This window comes from Gossypium hirsutum, chromosome D12 (assembly GCF_007990345.1).
Source record: "Gossypium hirsutum isolate 1008001.06 chromosome D12, Gossypium_hirsutum_v2.1, whole genome shotgun sequence".
In the NCBI taxonomy this organism is placed as follows: Eukaryota; Viridiplantae; Streptophyta; class Magnoliopsida; order Malvales; family Malvaceae; genus Gossypium; species Gossypium hirsutum.
Genome location: NC_053448.1, coordinates 35,239,757 through 35,259,055, shown reverse-complemented (window position 1 = coordinate 35,259,055; position 19,299 = coordinate 35,239,757). Strand labels below are relative to the sequence as shown.

The window sequence follows — 19,299 nt, the reverse complement described above, 5'->3', positions numbered from 1 at the left end:
ATTTTTGTAATCTTTAATAATTTTATAATATTTCAATATTCTCTTTTTAATTTCTAACTTACTACCATATTATCATTTTTTCATATCAATCCATCAAAAAGCTTTGATGATAAACAATATTTCAAAGACTTGATTAAGTGTTTCATAATTTTTATTTTGAAGTTAATGTATTTCATAATTTTAAAGGTTCAATTAGGTGTGGTTTTTAATGAAAGATTTAGTCAACTTTTTAATTATTTTACGAGGTTTTTGGCATTTACACTTTTTAAAAAAAAATATTTTCTTACTTTTTAAAGCAATATTTCTTTTGACAGAAATTAAGAGAAAAAGAAAGAAACAATTTACGGAGAGTGGTGTCAACTTCTAGAAAAGAAAAGGTTATTCAGCTATAAATTAAACTTAAAATTTTGTTTCAACGAAAAATATTGTAGTTATTAAAATTAAAATTAAAATTAAAATTAAAATTAGGACATGTTCAACAATTTCACCTTAAATCAAAATTAATAACAGTGGAGGAGACGATATATATATACCAACCCGTTCATTTAAAAACACAGAACCATACAACAACGCAACCAACATGACATGTGTCTGTGTTTAGCTAATCTGTTTGCTTACAATACCCTCTCTCATCAGTATATGTATATATCCAACTAATAACTCTGAAATTCATATTTTAGATTAAAATAAAAATAGTTATTATTAAACAATAATTCGAGCCAAGTTGGTCCGAATTTAAAAAACCTCCTTGCCCAAGACAACACATCCCTAGGATAGGTCCTAGTGTAGCTGCATGAATCAACTAAACTGAACTCTCACCTAGGTCCTAGTGTAGCTGCATGAATCAACTAAACTGAACTCTCACCTAACATATGTTCAAGAAAATGATGCATCGTTATTACAATCTTCATAAGAGAACAAGAAATTGGCTCTATAGAACGCCTGTTGTTTATAATAATCATAAGTTTACTTGCAAAATGAAGGCCTCTAAAAAATATGGAAACCAAAATTTTATTTGGAGGATCGTGGGGACGATCTACACAGTTTAAAGAAAAAAAAATCGTGATATAGGTTTCCCAAAAGCAAAAAGACAGATATGGTTGCTGTTATGTTGACTAGGAAAGCCAGAAAATTTCTTTACCTTTAACCGCTAATTCAATGAGGTTTTAAAGTTCCATACCTGAGGGGAACCAAATATTCAGGACTGGGAGATTAGGTAAGACTGATGCAAGTAGCATAAGATTGAAGTATTGTTAATGCTTGCTCCGTGATGGCCCTATTCCTCGCTCGTTTCACCCAATCACCAATAATCTCCTCCGCTTGGCTACCTTTGACACCTTGTTCAAGAATGGAAGCTGCTTCAACAAGCTTTCCTTCAGCCAAGTAATTTTCAACTCTACTGATTATACTCTCGATCCCTTCACTAGATTCGTCAACTTCTTTTACCTATTAGATAGTCAAAAGGCAAGCATGAGATTCTTTCAGGGACTTGGATCTATTATTATGTGAAAAGTCAATCCCATTTTTTGTCACCTTTAACCAGGATGCAATATGTGCCAAAGAATGCGTCAGGATACCACCACCACCTGGTGGAATCAGGCTGAAATGCCTTAGGTTTCCTTTCAAGGCATTAAACTGCAAGAAGAACATATGTCAAACAGTAATCTACGGAATTTACTTCGAATGTCATGAATCAGCATCTGTTAGAATTGCTTAAGGATCAAAACAACTATTAACCATCAATCTATTGCTAAATCTCAGCAGCTCTAGCAGTATTCCAGTCCACCTTTGAAATGAACTCATAAAACTGCTTAGACGTAGCTTGTAATTTGGTCCTGTATCCATGGGAATAGCTAAGGTGCTAAACAGAATACAATTTAGGAATTTCTGCCAGTAACTGATTTGCGAATGCCTCTTAGATGCACCAGTGGGCAGTGGTACATAAAAGGAGTAATACTTTCTTTCCTTGCACAAAATTAGACCAAGCATGTAAAAGAAGAAACAAAAACAAAAGCATTTCTTTCTCTTAACAATCTTATCCTCATCAGGTTCGACCCATTGAACCAAACCACTCTATAGTCCATCTTTAGACGATTAGTCTCCATTCCTATCCATCATAAAATCCTTAATGGATTTTGGTATCAGGTTGATAATTAACTCTGAAACAGAGAAGCAAACCTCCTTTGGGTTGATTTTAAATGATGCATATAGCATTGTTGCTCTCCCTTTTTCTCGTTTAATATTTTATCCACTGGATAACTAATCCAGTTCCTAGCAGCTTCCCTTCACAGCACTGAGCTTACCAACTTCAGCAAACCAACGATTGTTAATGCAGTTACAGCGTAAAGATTCCCAATGAAGGGGCTTCAGCTAGAAACCTCTCACCTTGACAATCCAGAATCTAAGTGCTTCAATATTGAAGAAATTTATTATTGAAAAAGCCAGACCTTGGGAAATTTGACTGCTAAAGAACCTACATATTCTTTGCTTCTCATCGAAAAATGACTGCAAAGCCAATCCTAATCAAATAGGAAGCATATTCGATAACAACAAAGAGGAGGGTGAGGGCATGTTTAGTTCAATTTATTTAGCATAGCCAAAGAAAAATGCTACTGACAATGAACCAATCATAAAAGCAGTCCATTTTCAGCGCACACAAGGGCTTTGTGGCTGCTGCTATAAGAGGAAGAAAAGAGTGCACAAATTTATAAATAGCTAAAAGGGATCAAGTGAATGATGCCATCCTCCCGGCTTTTAGGCTTTGGAAAAAACTAAGATTCTATATACTCTTAGCCGGTCACTATAAAGCATTTAAAATTGTTCCATTCTTTGAAAAATATCATGACAAACTAAGATTCTATGTAACGCATACAATTCTTGCATAGAATTCTATGAAGGGCAAACTATCAACCATGTAACCAAAAGATCTTATCATTTGAAATGATTCAGAAATAAGTAGGCATATATTTCTTAAAGTACAAAACAACTTGCCTTTTGATTCAACTCTAGTAGAGTGTCTGTTCCACAGTACCGAGTTTCTTCTGGAAGGGATGAAAGGACCAAACCTAATACTGAATCCTTCTCAAAGCCTTCAAGATAGGTGTATAGAGTATCTATTTCTTTTTGGATTGGTAATCCTTTGGAAAGTGCATCTTCTAGAGCAAGCGCTCCCTGTAGGACCCAAGAACATTCAAGTTATGTGACAATGATTTACAAGTTCAGATAAATTATTACTAGATCTATCAATCATTATACAACATAACTCAGATTCCAAAAAAAAAAAAAAAAAAAGAGACTAAGAACAACGAATTAAGGTGGAGAAGGTACCAAAGCAAGCTTGTGAATAGAATGAATCTTGTGCGCCTCTTCAAATTGTGCATAAAATGCCATACATAAGGCATTTATCTACAACAGAATAGTTCAGGCCATGTTTAGATCCTCTAATCACATCCATGGTGTTGAATGGCTAATAATAAACCAATATTTTAGACTATGTATGAAATAATACTTGAGCATGAAGTTAAGAACATGTGTATTTCTCAAATTCAGATTCATCTGAACAGTAAACAATAAAATACAAAAATGAGAAAATGAGAAACACATTTAAAATTAATGTTTGTAACTGATAAACTAGAAGCTTCCAATTCAGAAGGCTACTCTTTTTTAACTTTAGACATGCACATTGATCCTGAAATAATTTTCATGTTTGATTTAGTACTTTAATATATATATATATTAATACAGTACTTTAATATTTGAAGCATATATCAGAAACTATTCTTGCTTTCATTTCCTTCTACAAAATAGGTGGTACTAGTTAAACTTTATTGAGAGGTTTCTGTGACGTTGGAAATCTATTAACTGTTTAGATTGTAAATCAATACATTCCAGCAAATGCTAATATTCAGAAAAATTTAACGGTAAAACCTTTGATTTTAGCAAGAAGTTGCACAAGAGGTTAGCTAATTTGCTTGTGATCATTGATCACTTAATGAGTTTGATCTTCAACAAAATACAGTTTCATTTTTCACACATAAATATGATATATACTGATGCACAATGTCTATCAAACAAATGGAGCATCACCATGCAGAAAACAGAAAGCATGAAAGTTTATACTGCGTTAAACTGAAAGCTAAAATATTGATGCATGACATGACATTTAGCTTGTCTTTTTCCCCTGAAAGCTATATGCCTCAAAGTAGAGCCATGACATTCTATATTCCAACATATCATATGAGAAAAATCTTGCATCATAACTTTTAAATTTATTTATTCCATATTCTATCAAATAACACTGAAAGGAACTTTCCAATTCATGTTTTCTTCCTAAAAACTAGAGAAGTTAATTTTGTTCATATTTTCATTAAAAGAATTCCACCAGGAGATAGCTTACATGAAAATTTGCTTCTGCCATTTTTTCAATCTGTGCTGCTTTCTCATTTGCAATTGCAGATACCAGTTCTACTTTTCCTTGCTCCTGTGCATTTTTCAAATTCATTCCAGCTTCTCTTTCCTGCAATAACCAAAGATTTAACAGCTTGAGTTCATTAGTTATGGAAAAATGCTATAGAACTTCTTTGTTAGCATAAAACTATGTACCTTTTCTTCAAGTTCCATCCTGAGTTTCTCTTCCATTCTCTCTTGTAGGGATTTTATAGCAACTGCTGCTTTTGTTCTTTCTCTCTTCAATTCCTGAAAGTGGTAAAGTTGAATTCATAGAAGATTGAATTCACAAAATAATATAATTACCTCTTTTCTTTTACTTAATCTTTTAACCCTTCGGAAGGGCATATGGATGCCAGAGTATACTCTATCTCGAAGTGAAATTGACTTTCCAAGGTAAATACAGCAAAATAAGCATGCTCATCAAAATCCATATTGCAAAATCATAGAATAGCTTAAGTTGATTAATAAAAATACTAATGTAATTTTGCTAACTAGCATAAAAATTAGAGAAACTGATTGGGACTGGTCTTCCTATAATTCAAAGTTTTCGGCTTCTGTTATTCCTTACAAACAGATCAAGTTGTTCCAAACTGATAAAATAACGATTGCGTTTTGTCATTGTCACACACAAAACAGGAAAACCAAAATATATAAGGTTGATAAAATTGCATAAAACTCCATATCATGGGATAAAATTTTCTTTACAGTGGTGAAATGATAGAGCTTCAACTATCAATCACTACCTAGCATATCCATTTCTGTCATGTGATGGGCGATAAAGCACTACAGAACCATCAACTTTTAATCAAATTGTTTGTGTTAGGGTGCCAACCCACCCATTCTGCCTCATATTCAGTCCTGACATACAGGTTCTAGGGATACAAAAAGAAAGTGGATTCACCGGGAGAATTAAGCATAAAGTGCAGATGGGAGTCATTGTGGCTTTGTTGCAAGGTTAAAGAAAAAGATACACGTGGGTAAGAAGAAAGCAGGTTATCAAATATGTGTCACTCATAAAGTGGACAGCAAGAAAAATAAGTCCTCTTCTGGCTGATTTCATTTGACAGACAATAATTCATTATATGTGTATAGTTCAAAAATGAAGAAAAAAAATCAATGTTTTCAAACCCTTACAAAGTATATATAAATATATATCTATATAAACAGAAGACACAAGTACCACAAAAGAAATGGAAAAATTTATATTTTTTCCCTCTTTCACCATGAAACATGAAAGAAATTACTGTATGATTTGCACAGCAAGAGCAAGAGAAAAGAGGAAGTCAGAGCATGAATGCATTAGTCAATGCGATGTAAGAAAATTAGAATTACCCAATAAGCATAGAGCTGAAAGCAATGACAAAAAGCTTCGCTATCAATCACACGAAATATAACATAGTAAAAACAATGAAAATATGAAAAGAGCTGTAACCTTATCCAACATAGCTGCCTCTTCTGTACGCATTAGTTCCCTGGCTCTTGAATCCCTTAATTCCTTTTCATATTTCTCCTGAAGAGAGAGTGGAAAGAAAAAAAAAACATTAGCAAACAGTATGCGATGGCCAAAATGAAGCTGCAGAAATTAAGAAGGCAGATGATGTGTAGCAGAGCCTAGTGCTCAAACTTCAGACCTTCAATTCTCGTTTTTCCTCAGCAAAAGCACGTGCATCCAGCTCAGCTTGCTGCTTTTCAGCAGCATGAATGGCTTGCAGGAAATCAAGAACTAATTTTCCATCCTTCGATAAATATCCCTCATTAAGTTCCTCAATTGCTGTACCAAAAGCCTAGCATGTTAAAAATAATGAAAACCTAGTGTTAGTTGACACTCTTGCTTATCATATGTATTAAACAAAAAGTAGGAGATGTAAGTAACCTCTTTTTCTTTAGAAAGCTGCTCATATTTGCTGTTTAGAGAAGCCAAGTAGCCTTCAGCTGCCTTTTCCCCAAGGTGATAGGCATCAAGAAGAGAACTCGGAGCTTCTATATCTTTACTGGGTTTATCCTGCAGCAAAGTAAAACCAAATGTTGTTTTGTATCAACTCTGATAGAATAATGGATAAGTACATGTACATATATACCTATATAAATATCTATATTTGAAGTGAATACAGGAGCTGCTCAGGCATAAAAGAAACTTTAATCCCTCAGATGTTACAATCCTAAGCCCGCTTTTTAGGGGATCAAACCTCCCTAAGCTTTTTCTTTCCCAGAACATAAAAAGGGAAATGCAAGTTCTTTGCCACCTCAAATGACAGTCTTTTCCCCATTTAAACACACACATAAAAGAATCTTTTTATTGCCCAAATGTTGCAATCCTAAGCTACGCTTTTGGGGATCAAACCTGGGTATAAAGCCTTCCCTTGCCAAGGAACTAAACAAAGAAATGCGGTGATTCTTTGTCATCCTAAAGCATTAGCTAGGTATCCACAAGCAGTGGACAGCCTCTGAATCATAAGCATATTTATTCCCACAGAAAGTGGAGAAAGCCTTCCAACCAGACTTTTTATCCCCCCTTAAACGAACAATGTGCTGAAGAACATAACAAATAAAAGGTATATTCCAAAGTATATAATATTCAGACAATGAAAACATGAAAATTTTTTAAGAAGTTTCATGGACCAACCTACAAAGAATAACAATGGTACGTGATGTTATTCCAAAAAGTTACAAACCAGAAACAACATGAAATGTAGGGTGTTAAGAAGAGAAACTGATGAGGGGAACAAAGGATACTTCTATAGTGGGATGCAGAGATGAAACAGAATTTATTTGACTTTCTTCAGGGCCTAAACTAAGCACTTCTGCACCTTTACTTGGTTCATCCTGCAACGGTGGAACACCACAAGTCATATTGTGTGACACCCCTAAAGTGACCCTAGTCGGAAAGTGGTTTCGGGACCACGAAACCGAGTCACAAAAATAATTAGATGTTATATTCTGTGCTTATTGTATGTGGAATTTGTATGTGTGAATATTTCGTGCCTTGATTTTTATCAAGGCGGTGTTAATTTATAAGAAAGGACCCATGTGATAAGACTTGAAAATGTGATAGGTGAAATTTAAAGTGGCCAAATAATGCATGAGTTATTGACATGAGGGACTTGCATGTCAAATGGACCACTTTTAATTAGTGGCCGGCCATAATGATAGTTGATAGATATTATATGCATTTTTATTATAGCATGATAATAGTTAATGGCTTTATATTATGGAAGAAAGAATAATTAAAAGAAGGAAAGAGTGATAGAAACAAGGTATGTCCATCTTTCTTTTCCCCATTGCCGTAACTAGTGAAAGAAAAAAAAAAGGGAGAAGAAGAAGCCAAGGCATTCGGCCATGGTTAGTTCATAAATCAAAGGTATGTTAATGTGATTTTTATGTAATTGTTCATGAATTTAAACCATAGTGCATGTGTGAAAATTTGATGTTTTAAATTAGACTTATGAAGGTGAATTTCATGTGATTGACTTAGTTGAGAACCTAAGAAAATATGATAGGGGAATATGTAAGGATCAAATGATAACAAAGTGAGGAAACTTGGGTTTGCATGTCAAATCACCCAAACCTCAAGTAGTGGCCGGCCAAGCAAGGATGGTTCTTCCATTAAGTTGAATTTTTAATGATGCTTTTATTAGTAAATGATTAAAATAGATCAAAAAAAAAAGGAAAAGAAAGGGGGAATAAAATAAGAAAGCAAGAGAAAGTCTTCATCTTCTTTTTTTTCTTGAAGTGCCGTGAGCTAGGGAAGGAGGGGAGACTTCATTGTTTTTGGGTTCTAGCCGTACCTAAAGAAAGAAAAGAAGAAATTGAAGTTAAGGCATTTGGTCACCTTTAAGTGGATTAAGGTATGTTAATGCTCTATCATTGAAAATCTTTGTATATTTGGAGTGGCCATCAAGTATAGAAGCTAGCTCATGGCAAATGTTTTTTTTTTGTAAAGTTAAGAAGATGACATTCGGCCATGGATGGTTGTATTTCTTTGATGTCGTTTTTGATGCTTTAGGGTATTGAGGGTTGATTATAGATGAGGTGAGTTTCTTGATTTAAAATTTGATGGATGTTAAGCTAGTTAGGCAACCAAAGGTTCAATATTTTTGTTATGTGGTTATATGTGCATTTCGGCCATGGTCTTTGCTTGAATTTGAGATTTGTAATGTGATTTTCCTAAATTGTCTATGAATTTTTGGTTGTTGATTTCATGGTAATGGTATATTGAATCCATGACTTGAATCCATGAAAATTTAGTAAGGTTGCATTCGGCAACTTGCTTGGAATTAAGAATTGATGTCTAAGCTTAGGTGATTTCGATGATGATATATATATATTCATAAGTATATTTAGTTGATTCGGCTTTGGTATTTGCATAGATAAAATATGTGTGAAGTTAGTTGTTGTGTTTGGTTAAGGTACTATAAATAGCTTATGATTAATTCATCTTTGGTAAGTTTCATGTATGATATGCTATGGCTTTGAGAATGCATTTTATAAATTAGTTCGAAAAGGAGTGAAATAACAATTATATGTTTGACGATATTTTGGTTTGGTTTGTCAATGCAATGTATGCGCTTAGGTTATGCTTAAATGGTTAGTGGAAGTAAATGATGTAATGTCAACCATAATTTTATATGTTAACAAATATTATGCTATTTGTTATGATTGGTATGAGTTAAAATGCGGATGTGTATAGATAAGCAAAAGGATATGTTTAGTATTTAGTTAAAGTAACGAAATTGTACTAAAGAGAGTATTAATGCATGTTTGGTACTTGAGATGATTGAGGTGGTGATCTCGAAGCTAAATGTTATAAGGAATAGGTGTATTTCTTGCTAACCAAATTATAATATAATCGAATGTGGTTTTACACAATAGTGATGTGATAAGTTTAAATTTGGTTCATTAGCTCAAGAACTCAAGGAAACAAAGTCGGATCGTGGAAAAAGGGAAATTGGTCGAATAGTCGGAATTGACGTACATTAGCGATCGAGGTAAGTTTTAAGTATTAAAGCCTATAATGTGATTGAGTATGATATGTTAAGCACATATTAAAAGAATCATAACTCTATTGTAAATCTTTATGCATATAGCCTAATGGTTATTATGAAGTATAGGTAAGTTATTGATATGATATGTTGCCAAATGGATATGATATTATGAAGTGCTGAAAGGATATGTCAGAAGAGTAAAATTGTGATAAACCTGCTCAGGACAGCAGCAGTAACATGAATTTAGAAAATCACCATAAATGCATGGATTTGAATTAGAGGCTGAATGAGACATGAAATTAAAGCTTAATGAGTCTAGTTTCTTATAAAAGAAACCGTGCAAGCAAAGGAATTTCTGATAATAAGAAATTTGATTCGTAGTGAAGAGTGGTCAGATTAGTCAAGCAGTGAAACAGGGGGAACTTTAAGAAAAATCTGGTATTGATTGGCCAAACCTAAAATTCTGGAAATTTTATGGATGGAAGACATACGAGTCTATATTCAGGAAAAATTTACGGAAAGTGATTTGGAGTTTTGTAGCTCCAGTTATAAATAATTTAGTGACTATTGCTCAGGAAAAACAGCTTGTGCTGAATTTGAGATTGTGTTGTAAACCTTGATAAACTTGTTTTAGTTGCTTATAAGCTATTGATTAAACCCATATGTGAATTCTAAATTGTGATAAGGCCTAATGGCCGATGTGATGAATGTGAAAGTGTATATATGTGATAAGGCCTAATGGCCGATGTGATGAATGTGAAAGTGTATATGTGCGATAAGGCCTAATAGCCGATGTGATGAATGTGAAAGTGTATATATATGTGATAAGGCTTAATGGCCAATGTGATGAATGTGAAAGTGTATATGCGTGATAAGGCTTAAAGGCCGATGTGATGAATGTGAAAGTGTATATATGTGACAGGGCCGAGTGGCCAATGTGATGGATGTGAAAGTGCATAAATGTGATAAGTCCCGAAGGGCATTTGTGTCAGTACTATATCCGGGTTAAAACCCCGCAGGCTTTATGCGAGAATATTATCACTGATTAATGCCCTTAAGCTTCGTGCTTAACTATATCGAGCTCTAAAGACCCGATGACTACGTGTGGGGATTTTGTCCGGGTAAGACCCGATAACTTCGTGTGGAGATTATGTCCGGGTAAGACTTCGTAATAAGAATTGCTTATAAATATATTCAATGCGAAAGGTTAAACAGGTATGTACTCCAAGTTTATATGTGAGCTTGATTTGCACTAAATCATAAGGTAGTTATGTGATGCATACGAGAGCAATCTATGAGACTATTCCTATGATTATGTGACATCGGATCAGTGTGAGAGGTGATGTGAAATCATACGATATATCTATGTCACATGAGCTCACTTTTATGTGAAAGTTTATCTGCCTATTGTATATGATGAGATGTGCAGATTCGGTAAAGGGATGGTATGCCCGAAGGAAGAGTGAAATAAAAATACGAACAACTATGTTATAATTTGATTGTTATCTGTTGACACTGCTTAAAACTTACTAAGCATTGTAATGCTTACTCCGTTTACTCTGTTTCCTCTGTTTTATAGATCTCATTGCGAAGCTACAGGCTCGGGGATCGTCAGCAACTAGTCACACTATCACTATCCACTGTTTGGTACTGCTATGTTTCGGATTGTCTTATGGCATGTATAAAATAGACTAGTGGCGGAAGAATATTTTGGTTAATGTATATAGCCATGCGAAAATGGCTTATATATGTTCGAGCATAATGTTATAATCATTTGGTATGGAATGGTTAATCGCTATCATGATTTGTGCTATTTATGCAAAAAGGGCTAGTTGAATCACGGAAACTATGAAATAGGTAAAGTCTACCTTAAAGGCAGATGCTGGCAGCAGCAGTGATGTAGATTTGGAAAATCACTAAAAATAGTAGGATTGGAATTAAATAGTGAATAAATTATGTAAACGAAACTTGATGAATCTATTTTCATAGGAAAGTAACGAAATGATCATATGGACAGTATGTTAAGAGATATTCAGGTTCTCGTGAGACAGGGCCAGAACGGTTTCTGGATTCCCTGTTCCGTCTTTGGAAATTCATTATAAATTAACCAGAGATAATTAGGAGTTATGCCATATATGTCTGGATTCCTCTCTGAGTCTAGTTTCTATAGAAACAAACGGCATCAGTATTGAAGCCCTGTGCAGGGAGATATCCAAGTCGTAATGCGCAAAGGTCAGTGTAGTCGATCCCTGTAACATGGGAGACTTTGACTAATAAACTGTACTAATTGGCCTGACCAAAAAATTCTAGAAAAAAATATGTAGATGGGCATATGAGTCTAGTTTCAGGGAAAAATTACGAAACTGATTTTCGAGTTGTGAAACTCAAGATATGATTTTTAAGGTGACAGTGTCGCAGTTAGCCAACTGCCTGGAAAATTTTAAAATGGACTGCGATAGTAAGCGAATTTAGTCTGTGAACCCCTCGTGTCCGACTCCGGCAACGGTCTCGGGTACGGGGTGTTACATATTGAGCCTGTGCAGTATATGTATATGCGAAAAAGATATATTTTTCCAGTATTAAATTTTTGGAATGTACAGTAAGCCTAGAAACAGTCTGGTAGCATTGTTGCCACTTAACTTGATTCAATGCTTAGCAAGTTACAACAGTTAAGCCTCAGTCCCTTTGTTACTGAAACTTCCATATAAACCAGTGCCCTACCCAGGAAACAAGAAAAGGCACCATGCTTCTTTGGCATCCAGGGACATTTCTTTATGCACCCATTCACAAAATTATAAAATATTGCCAGATTCCATGGCAGGTAAATTATATTGAAAAAAATATGAATGTGCATAGATACACGTAAAGTGCCAATGGTGTTTGTTGGCAAACAAATGACAATTGGCTAAGGTGCATTTCTGCCATAATTGAGTTGCGGAGCAATAGAAATAGATTAGCAAAACTTTAATAACAATAACAAAGTAACCTATATTGTTTAGTTCATATTGAAGTGCATCTGATCACTCTTTAATATTATAATATTGACTAGCATAGGCATTACACCATAAAGATGGAATCCGCATATAGATGCTTAAGTCATTCTTCAAAATTTCATAAAATCTATAACTCGAATCGATCAGTATCAGTACCAATACAGGGTGCATAAAAAAGGGTACCTGCAGCTTAACTGCGGTAGTAGGAGATGGTACAGTTTTTGTCTCCTCTTCTCCAAGGGATGCACTTGATCGGGTATCCAATGGAATATCTTGAATTTCCTTCTCCGGTGCCGTTACAGTTTCAGACTCAACCTTTCTAAGATTCCCCTCAGCTGATGCATCGGTATCTGCACTGTGATCAGCAGATGACAAGTTGTTCTGAGAATATTCAGGTAATGCCTTTTCTGGTACAGATGTTGTGCTTTCTTCAATTATCTCGTTCAACTTATCTTCAACATACGACTGGTTCTCACCTTGGGTTTCACTTGAAATTTCAGGCTCAGGAGGAAGATCGATATTAGTTGCAGCTTTTTGCTCAGGCAAGTCCACATGAGGAGTCAATTTGTTTATTTCTTCATCACGAGAAGAAACAACTTGGATATCCTTTTCATCTTTCTCATCAAAACCAGTTTTCGTTGAATCAATAGAAACCTTGGGGCGTGCGCCATATTGCTCTAAATATCCAGTTTGGTAAGCAACCAAAATAGCACCACCAATAAGAGAAGTTCCAAGGACAAATTTTGAAAGCCCACTCTTCGATTCAGGTTTCGGAGTACCATTTTCTCCAGAAGAAGTCGAAAATTGCTTTCTTGAATAAATAAAAGGTGATGAACACTACATTTTCACCATGCATCGTAAGAGGATCAATTATAAAAACAGTACATAGGAACTCCAAAATTGATACTGAAAGTGAAAACAGTTGAATTTACCTGGGGCATAATCTGCCTGGGTATTCTCCAAGGAGCCCCTCGGCAACGTGGTAATTCCAAAATTGACCTTCCAAGCATACTGTCGGATTTTCACTACTTCAGGGATTTTGAAATTATATTGCGGCAAAGGTGTTTGTGAAAATGATTGGCAGAGGAAGTGAGGATTCTTAACGAAGGAGTCGCTTTCGGGTTACGCTTTTAGCATTCAAATCAATTGTCTCCCGTTTAAGTCTTTTACAGGGTTGAGCGAGCCAGCGAGGAACCACGATCGCTTTCCCGGGGAGCCCACGCGAGCGCTAGATAGGAATCGCCGTTGGAGATGAAATTGAAAGTTGTATCAGCGTACAACTGACAGCATCTGTTTTTTTCGGATTTTTTCAGCTCACATTTTCGGGTTTGAATATTTTGGAGCTCCATGTTTTTGAATTCGGATTTGAATCAAGCTAAAATAATTTTGGGTAAACTACAAAAATAGTCACTTTTGTTTACCTCAGGTTACATTTTAGTCACTTATGTTTGAAATGTTACGTTTTAGTCACTTATGTTATTATTTTGTTACGAAGTTATCACTCTTCCGTTAAGTTCCGTTATCTCCTTAACGGTAATCCTACGTGGCAATCCAACTAGATTTTAAGTGCCAACTTGGATTTCCTAATGGGATGAGAATAGATTTTTAATTAAATAAATTTAATTAATTAAAATTTTAAACCCTAAATCTTAGTTAAAAAACCATTCATCTCCCCTTTTTTTTAGTTTTCTTTTTCAGTTGACTAAGAAAGCTATTATCATAAGAATTTTTTATTCACCTACAAAAACAAAAGAGGATTCAATGGAGGGTCTAGGTATGTCTTCTTCACCGACAAATTAATGTTCTAAGACTTAAAATCAAGTGGTTGTCGATAAATTTATGTAATAAGATAAACTGCAATGACTGTACCAGCTTTTGTTCAACTTGGGGCTTTTTCCATTTTTATTTGACATGGGATTGTTTATTCAGAGAAAACTCAAAATTCCTATGTTTTGTTAATTTCCTATTTGATCTGGTTTCAGGTAAAAAAAGACAGAAATGGCAAACCAACTTGGAGTTCTTAATGCGTTGGATGCAGTAAAGACACAATGGTATCATTTCACTACAATTGTGATTGTTGGAATGGGTTTCTTCACTGATGCTTATGACCTTTTTAGCATCTCTCTTATCACAAAATTGCTCGGTCGTATTTACTACTCTGATGCACTTTCTAAAAAGCCTGGAACTTTGCCTCCTCATATTGTAGTTGCTGTTATTGGAGTGGCCTTTTGCCGAACTTTAGCTGGACAACTTTTCTTTGGTTGGCTTGGTGATAAATTAGGCCGAAAACGAGTTTATGGACTCACCTTGATGCTCATGGTGATCTTTTCCATTGCCTCTGGACTTTCCTTCGAAAAGTCTCCAGATGGTGTAATGGCAACCCTTTGCTTCTTCAGGTTTTGGCTTGGTTTTCACATGCTGCAGTCATTGTAGTTCATCTTATTACATAAATTTGTCGACAACCACTTGATTTTAAGTCTTAGAACATAAATTTGTCGGTGAAGAAGACATACTTGGACCCTCCATTGAATCTTCTTTTGTTTTTGTAGGTGAATGAAAAATTCTGATGATAATAGCTTTTTTAGTCAACTGAAAAAGATAACTAAAAAAGGGGGAAGATAAACAGTTTTTTAACTAAGATTTAGGGTTTAAAATTTTTAATTAATTAAATTTATTTAATTAAAAATCTATTCTCATCCCATTAGGAAATCCAAGTTGGCACTTAAAATCTTGTTGGACTGCCACGTAGGATTACCATTAGGGAGATAACGGAACTTAACAGAAGAGTGATCACTTCGTAACAAAATAATAACATAAGTGACTAAAATGTAACATTTCAAACATAAGTGACTAAAATTTAACCAGAGGCAAACAAAATTGATTATTTTTATAGTTTACCCTTTAAAAAATTTAAAATTATTTTAGTTCGAATTATAATGGTCAAAATTGTTCACCATCCTAAGTATAGTCTAAGTTTAAGTTGATGCTAGTCGTACTTGTTCAAATTTTACTGTGTTACTATAATTCAAAAATTATTGGGTAAACTACCAAAATAGTCACTTTTGTTTGCCTTAGGTTACATTTTAGTCACTTATGTTTGAAATGTTACGTTTTAGTCACTTACGTTATCGTGTTGTAACATTTTAGCCACTGAGTCGTTAATTGTCAACAATGGTGTAATGGTAAGTTGATGTGGCACGTTAAATCATCATTTCAAACGAAATTTTTAGGTTAAATTCTACAATTGATCCCTATATTTTTTCATTTTCAACAATTTAAAATTTTTCTTTTATGTTCTTCTAACTTTTTTTTTCCATTCTCTTATGCTTCTCCCTCTATTTTCCTCCCTTCTTCATTTCTTTTAACATAGTTTTTCTATGCTTTCCATTTGTAACTAGTCCACAAGCTCGCCTTACTCGAAAAAATTAAATTGTTCAAAAAAAATAAAACATAGAATAACTACGTTGAAAGAAATGGAGAAGGGAGGAAAACAAAGGGAGAAACATAAGAGAATGAAAAAGAAAGAAAGTTAAAAAAACATAAAAGAAAAAATTAAATTGCTCCAAACGAAAAAATATGGGGACCGATTGTATAAATTAACCTAGAAATTTTGTTTGAAATGATGATTTAACGTGCCACATCAGTTTACTGTTACACCATTAATAGAAACTAACGGCTCAGTGACTAAAATGTTACAACGTGATAACATAAGTGACTAAAACGTAACATTTCAAACATAAGTGACTAAAATGTAACTTGTGCCAAACAAAAGTGACTATTTTGGTAGTTTACCCTTATATTATATTCACAATATTATAACTTTTATCTTTATTATTAAATTTAAAACATAATACTCATATTCTAAAATATTAATCTCAAAACCAAAATATATTACATTAAACTTAAACTCGAATAATACACCCATGATTACCCAAACTTAAAATAAATTAATTATAGCTCAAATTTCAAGTCTAAAATAAAAATAAATTAAACCTAAATACAATTTGTAAAAGTTAAAACTGAATTCAAAATCTAATTTAATAAAAATATTATTTTATTAAAACGCTAAGTTTTTAATAATACTTTTTGTAAACATGTAGTGAAATATACTAAATTACACATAACTATTGATACTATATCATTTATAATAATCTATAATAAAATAAAAGTTATATATATGTGTGTTATACCTCCTTTAAACTTGAGCACGTGTCAGCATAATAGGCTACCCGAGAAACGCCCATAGCTAGTTCTTTGACTCTACTCGAATGCCTCAATGACTAGCCCTCCTGGATCCCTACTCTTCATTTGGCCCTCAGTATCAACAGGGATCTGGGCCACCCGCTTCTAGGAATAATCCACCCATTTTGACAAGAATCCTTACCGCTTTTTAAGTGTGAACACTCCTTAAGTGTGAACACACCCCTGAAGATCATGGAACCCTAGTTGAGCATAACAACCTTGTACTACCATAACAGAATCAGTCTCACGGTGTATGTCCTACATATACTCCCCGATGGCAACTCCTCTACAACGACCTACCACATGACACTAACAAACAAGAAGACTTCCCTTATAAAATATCATTTTAAACAATAAGAAAAAGGATCTTTTGGAGTCCTTAAGCAATCTTTGACCATTTATCCTCCTCAACTTTCTCTTTATCCTCTTGTCTTTTCTAGCTCTTTGCCTTTTAAGGAAAACTGACCTTCTTAGCACCACCACATCTTGTTGTACACCAAATTAACAATATGTATTAATAGTTTTAGTCATAGTTATATACTATATTATTATATTATGTAATAATATATCATTTATTATAGTTAGCTATTAAAATCAACTTAATTGACAAAATTGAGTTAATTCAAGCAAATCAGTTGGTAAATTCAGTTTTACTTTGGACCAATTAATAATTTTATATATGTATTAATAGTTTCAAAAATATATTATTATATTATGTAATACTATATCACATACAGTGATAGTAATACATACTATATTAAATATTAAATATTAAATATTAAATATTAAATATTATTGTTTACTATTATATTGGTTGAAATATGCTTTAAGTCCTTATACTATTCTTACATTTGAAAGCTTGCCCTCTTACTATATTATGTAATGTTATCTCATATCATATAATATATAATATATTAATAGTTTATATATATGCATTAATGATTAAACATTACAATATTATGTAATATTATATCTTTTATTATAATATATAATATAATAATAGTTATACGTGTGTTAGTAGTTTTAGTCATAGTTATATAATATATTATTATATCATGTAATAGTATATTGATGTGCTAAAATTTAAAATATGCAATTAGGTACATTTCATGCTTATTTTAGTTTGTTTTTAGTGAAATTGAGTCTTCTAGTTTATTAGTTGTTAGATATGATGCATTTAGCTTTAGTTGTGTTTTTATGCCGTTTTTAGTGTTGTTAACACTATTCTAGTTTTACGTAGTAAATGATATTTATGTTAACCATTCCATAGCAATCACAATTTAATAACACATTTGTAGTTAAAACTTTAACTTTATAACCAATTCATATTTGGAGAAAATATTACAAACCACATATTACCAACACATCAAAACCATGAAATATACACATTCTTATTTCATAATCATTTTCATAATTATTACACAATTTCCACCATTTACCTAAACATATTAGTTTAGGATAAGTAAGGATATCCAACAGTACTTACCTTTTGGATGCGCATTAACTCAAAATCAAGCCTTCTCTTACTCGAATTTATCTTCATCCTAGCTAAAGATTTTATTTCTCCACATTTCCTCATTTTTTCATAAAAAAAAATATGATCGTTTATTAGCTTACAAGCTTGCCAAGCTTTCTTGTAATATCTAAGATCAAATATTAAGCTAGGAAAGGTGTAAATCACCATTTCTTACCATACGAAAGTTTTCTCTCACTAACTCTGTAACACCCCATACTCGACCCAATCGCTGAGTCTGAGTTACAAGGTGTCACATTCGTTGCCGGAGCAACTACAATCTATTCACCGTTCGATTTATAACATCAACATCCCAATGTAAGTTAAACAAGTATATAAAATGATTCTTATTCATTTTCGGATCTTATACGAGCTTACAGAAGCTCTGATGCTAACTCGAGGTCAAATTAGGACTAAACAGTAATATTTCAAAATTTTAATTTGACGTTGCGACATTAGGGGGTTCCTCATCTCATCGCGTCATGACATGGTGGCCTAATCTCGTCGCAACGACATACACTCGACATCGCGATGTGACAACCTGTTTCTACAATTTCCAAATGAGTTTTCATCCTATACCTTAAAATCAAATGAATATGCATATTCAAACCACATTCCTAGCCAAAACATGTAATATCTATGTCACAAACATAACCAAAACACTTGTTTCAACTATGTACCAATGCCATTTCATCTTTAGGTTAACTAACTATTATATTTCATTCAAACCTTAAACATACATGCCTATTCACCAAGCCATTGCAACTTTTCATACCACTTCAAAACATATTTGGAATCTATTTACACAATTTCTTCCAATTGACCAATTCCATACATCAAGGTATAATTCAAGGTTGTATATAGTTATAGTATTATACCAAAATTTGACTAAACCTAGGTACATGCCATACTTGACATCAAAATAAAACCTATACAAACTCTATTGAGTCAGAGATTACTTCAAAGATGCCAACAAATCAACTTCTCGTTCTACTGGGAATCTGTTATACTTGCTTACGGAGAAAACAAATCGTACACTAAGAAAATACGCTCAGTGGTATTTCCATGATTCAAGCCAAAACAATACGAAATTTAAAGCATATGCATACATTCAATCCAA

At 33.5% G+C, this 19,299-nt stretch overlaps 2 protein-coding genes across 2 annotated transcripts; one reads left to right on the top strand and one right to left on the bottom strand.

The window, feature by feature from the left end:
• Positions 1-674: 674 nt before the first annotated feature.
• On the bottom strand, positions 675-13,747 carry LOC107945522 (MICOS complex subunit MIC60). Its single transcript, XM_016879573.2, has 11 exons — positions 13,357-13,747; positions 12,608-13,261; positions 6,323-6,451; positions 6,081-6,233; positions 5,882-5,959; positions 4,603-4,695; positions 4,397-4,516; positions 3,328-3,405; positions 2,992-3,171; positions 1,534-1,635; positions 675-1,446 (listed from the first exon to the last, which is right to left on the bottom strand). Exons 1-11 carry the CDS (start codon positions 13,432-13,434, stop codon positions 1,213-1,215), a joined length of 1,899 nt encoding a protein of 632 aa, XP_016735062.1. The 5' UTR covers positions 13,435-13,747; the 3' UTR covers positions 675-1,212.
• Positions 13,748-14,422: 675 nt separating this feature from the next.
• Positions 14,423-14,857, top strand: LOC107941985 (probable inorganic phosphate transporter 1-4). The gene has a single exon (XM_016875623.1). The coding sequence runs from the start codon at positions 14,423-14,425 to the stop codon at positions 14,855-14,857; it is 435 nt and encodes a 144-aa protein (XP_016731112.1).
• The last annotated feature ends 4,442 nt before the right edge of the window (positions 14,858-19,299 follow it).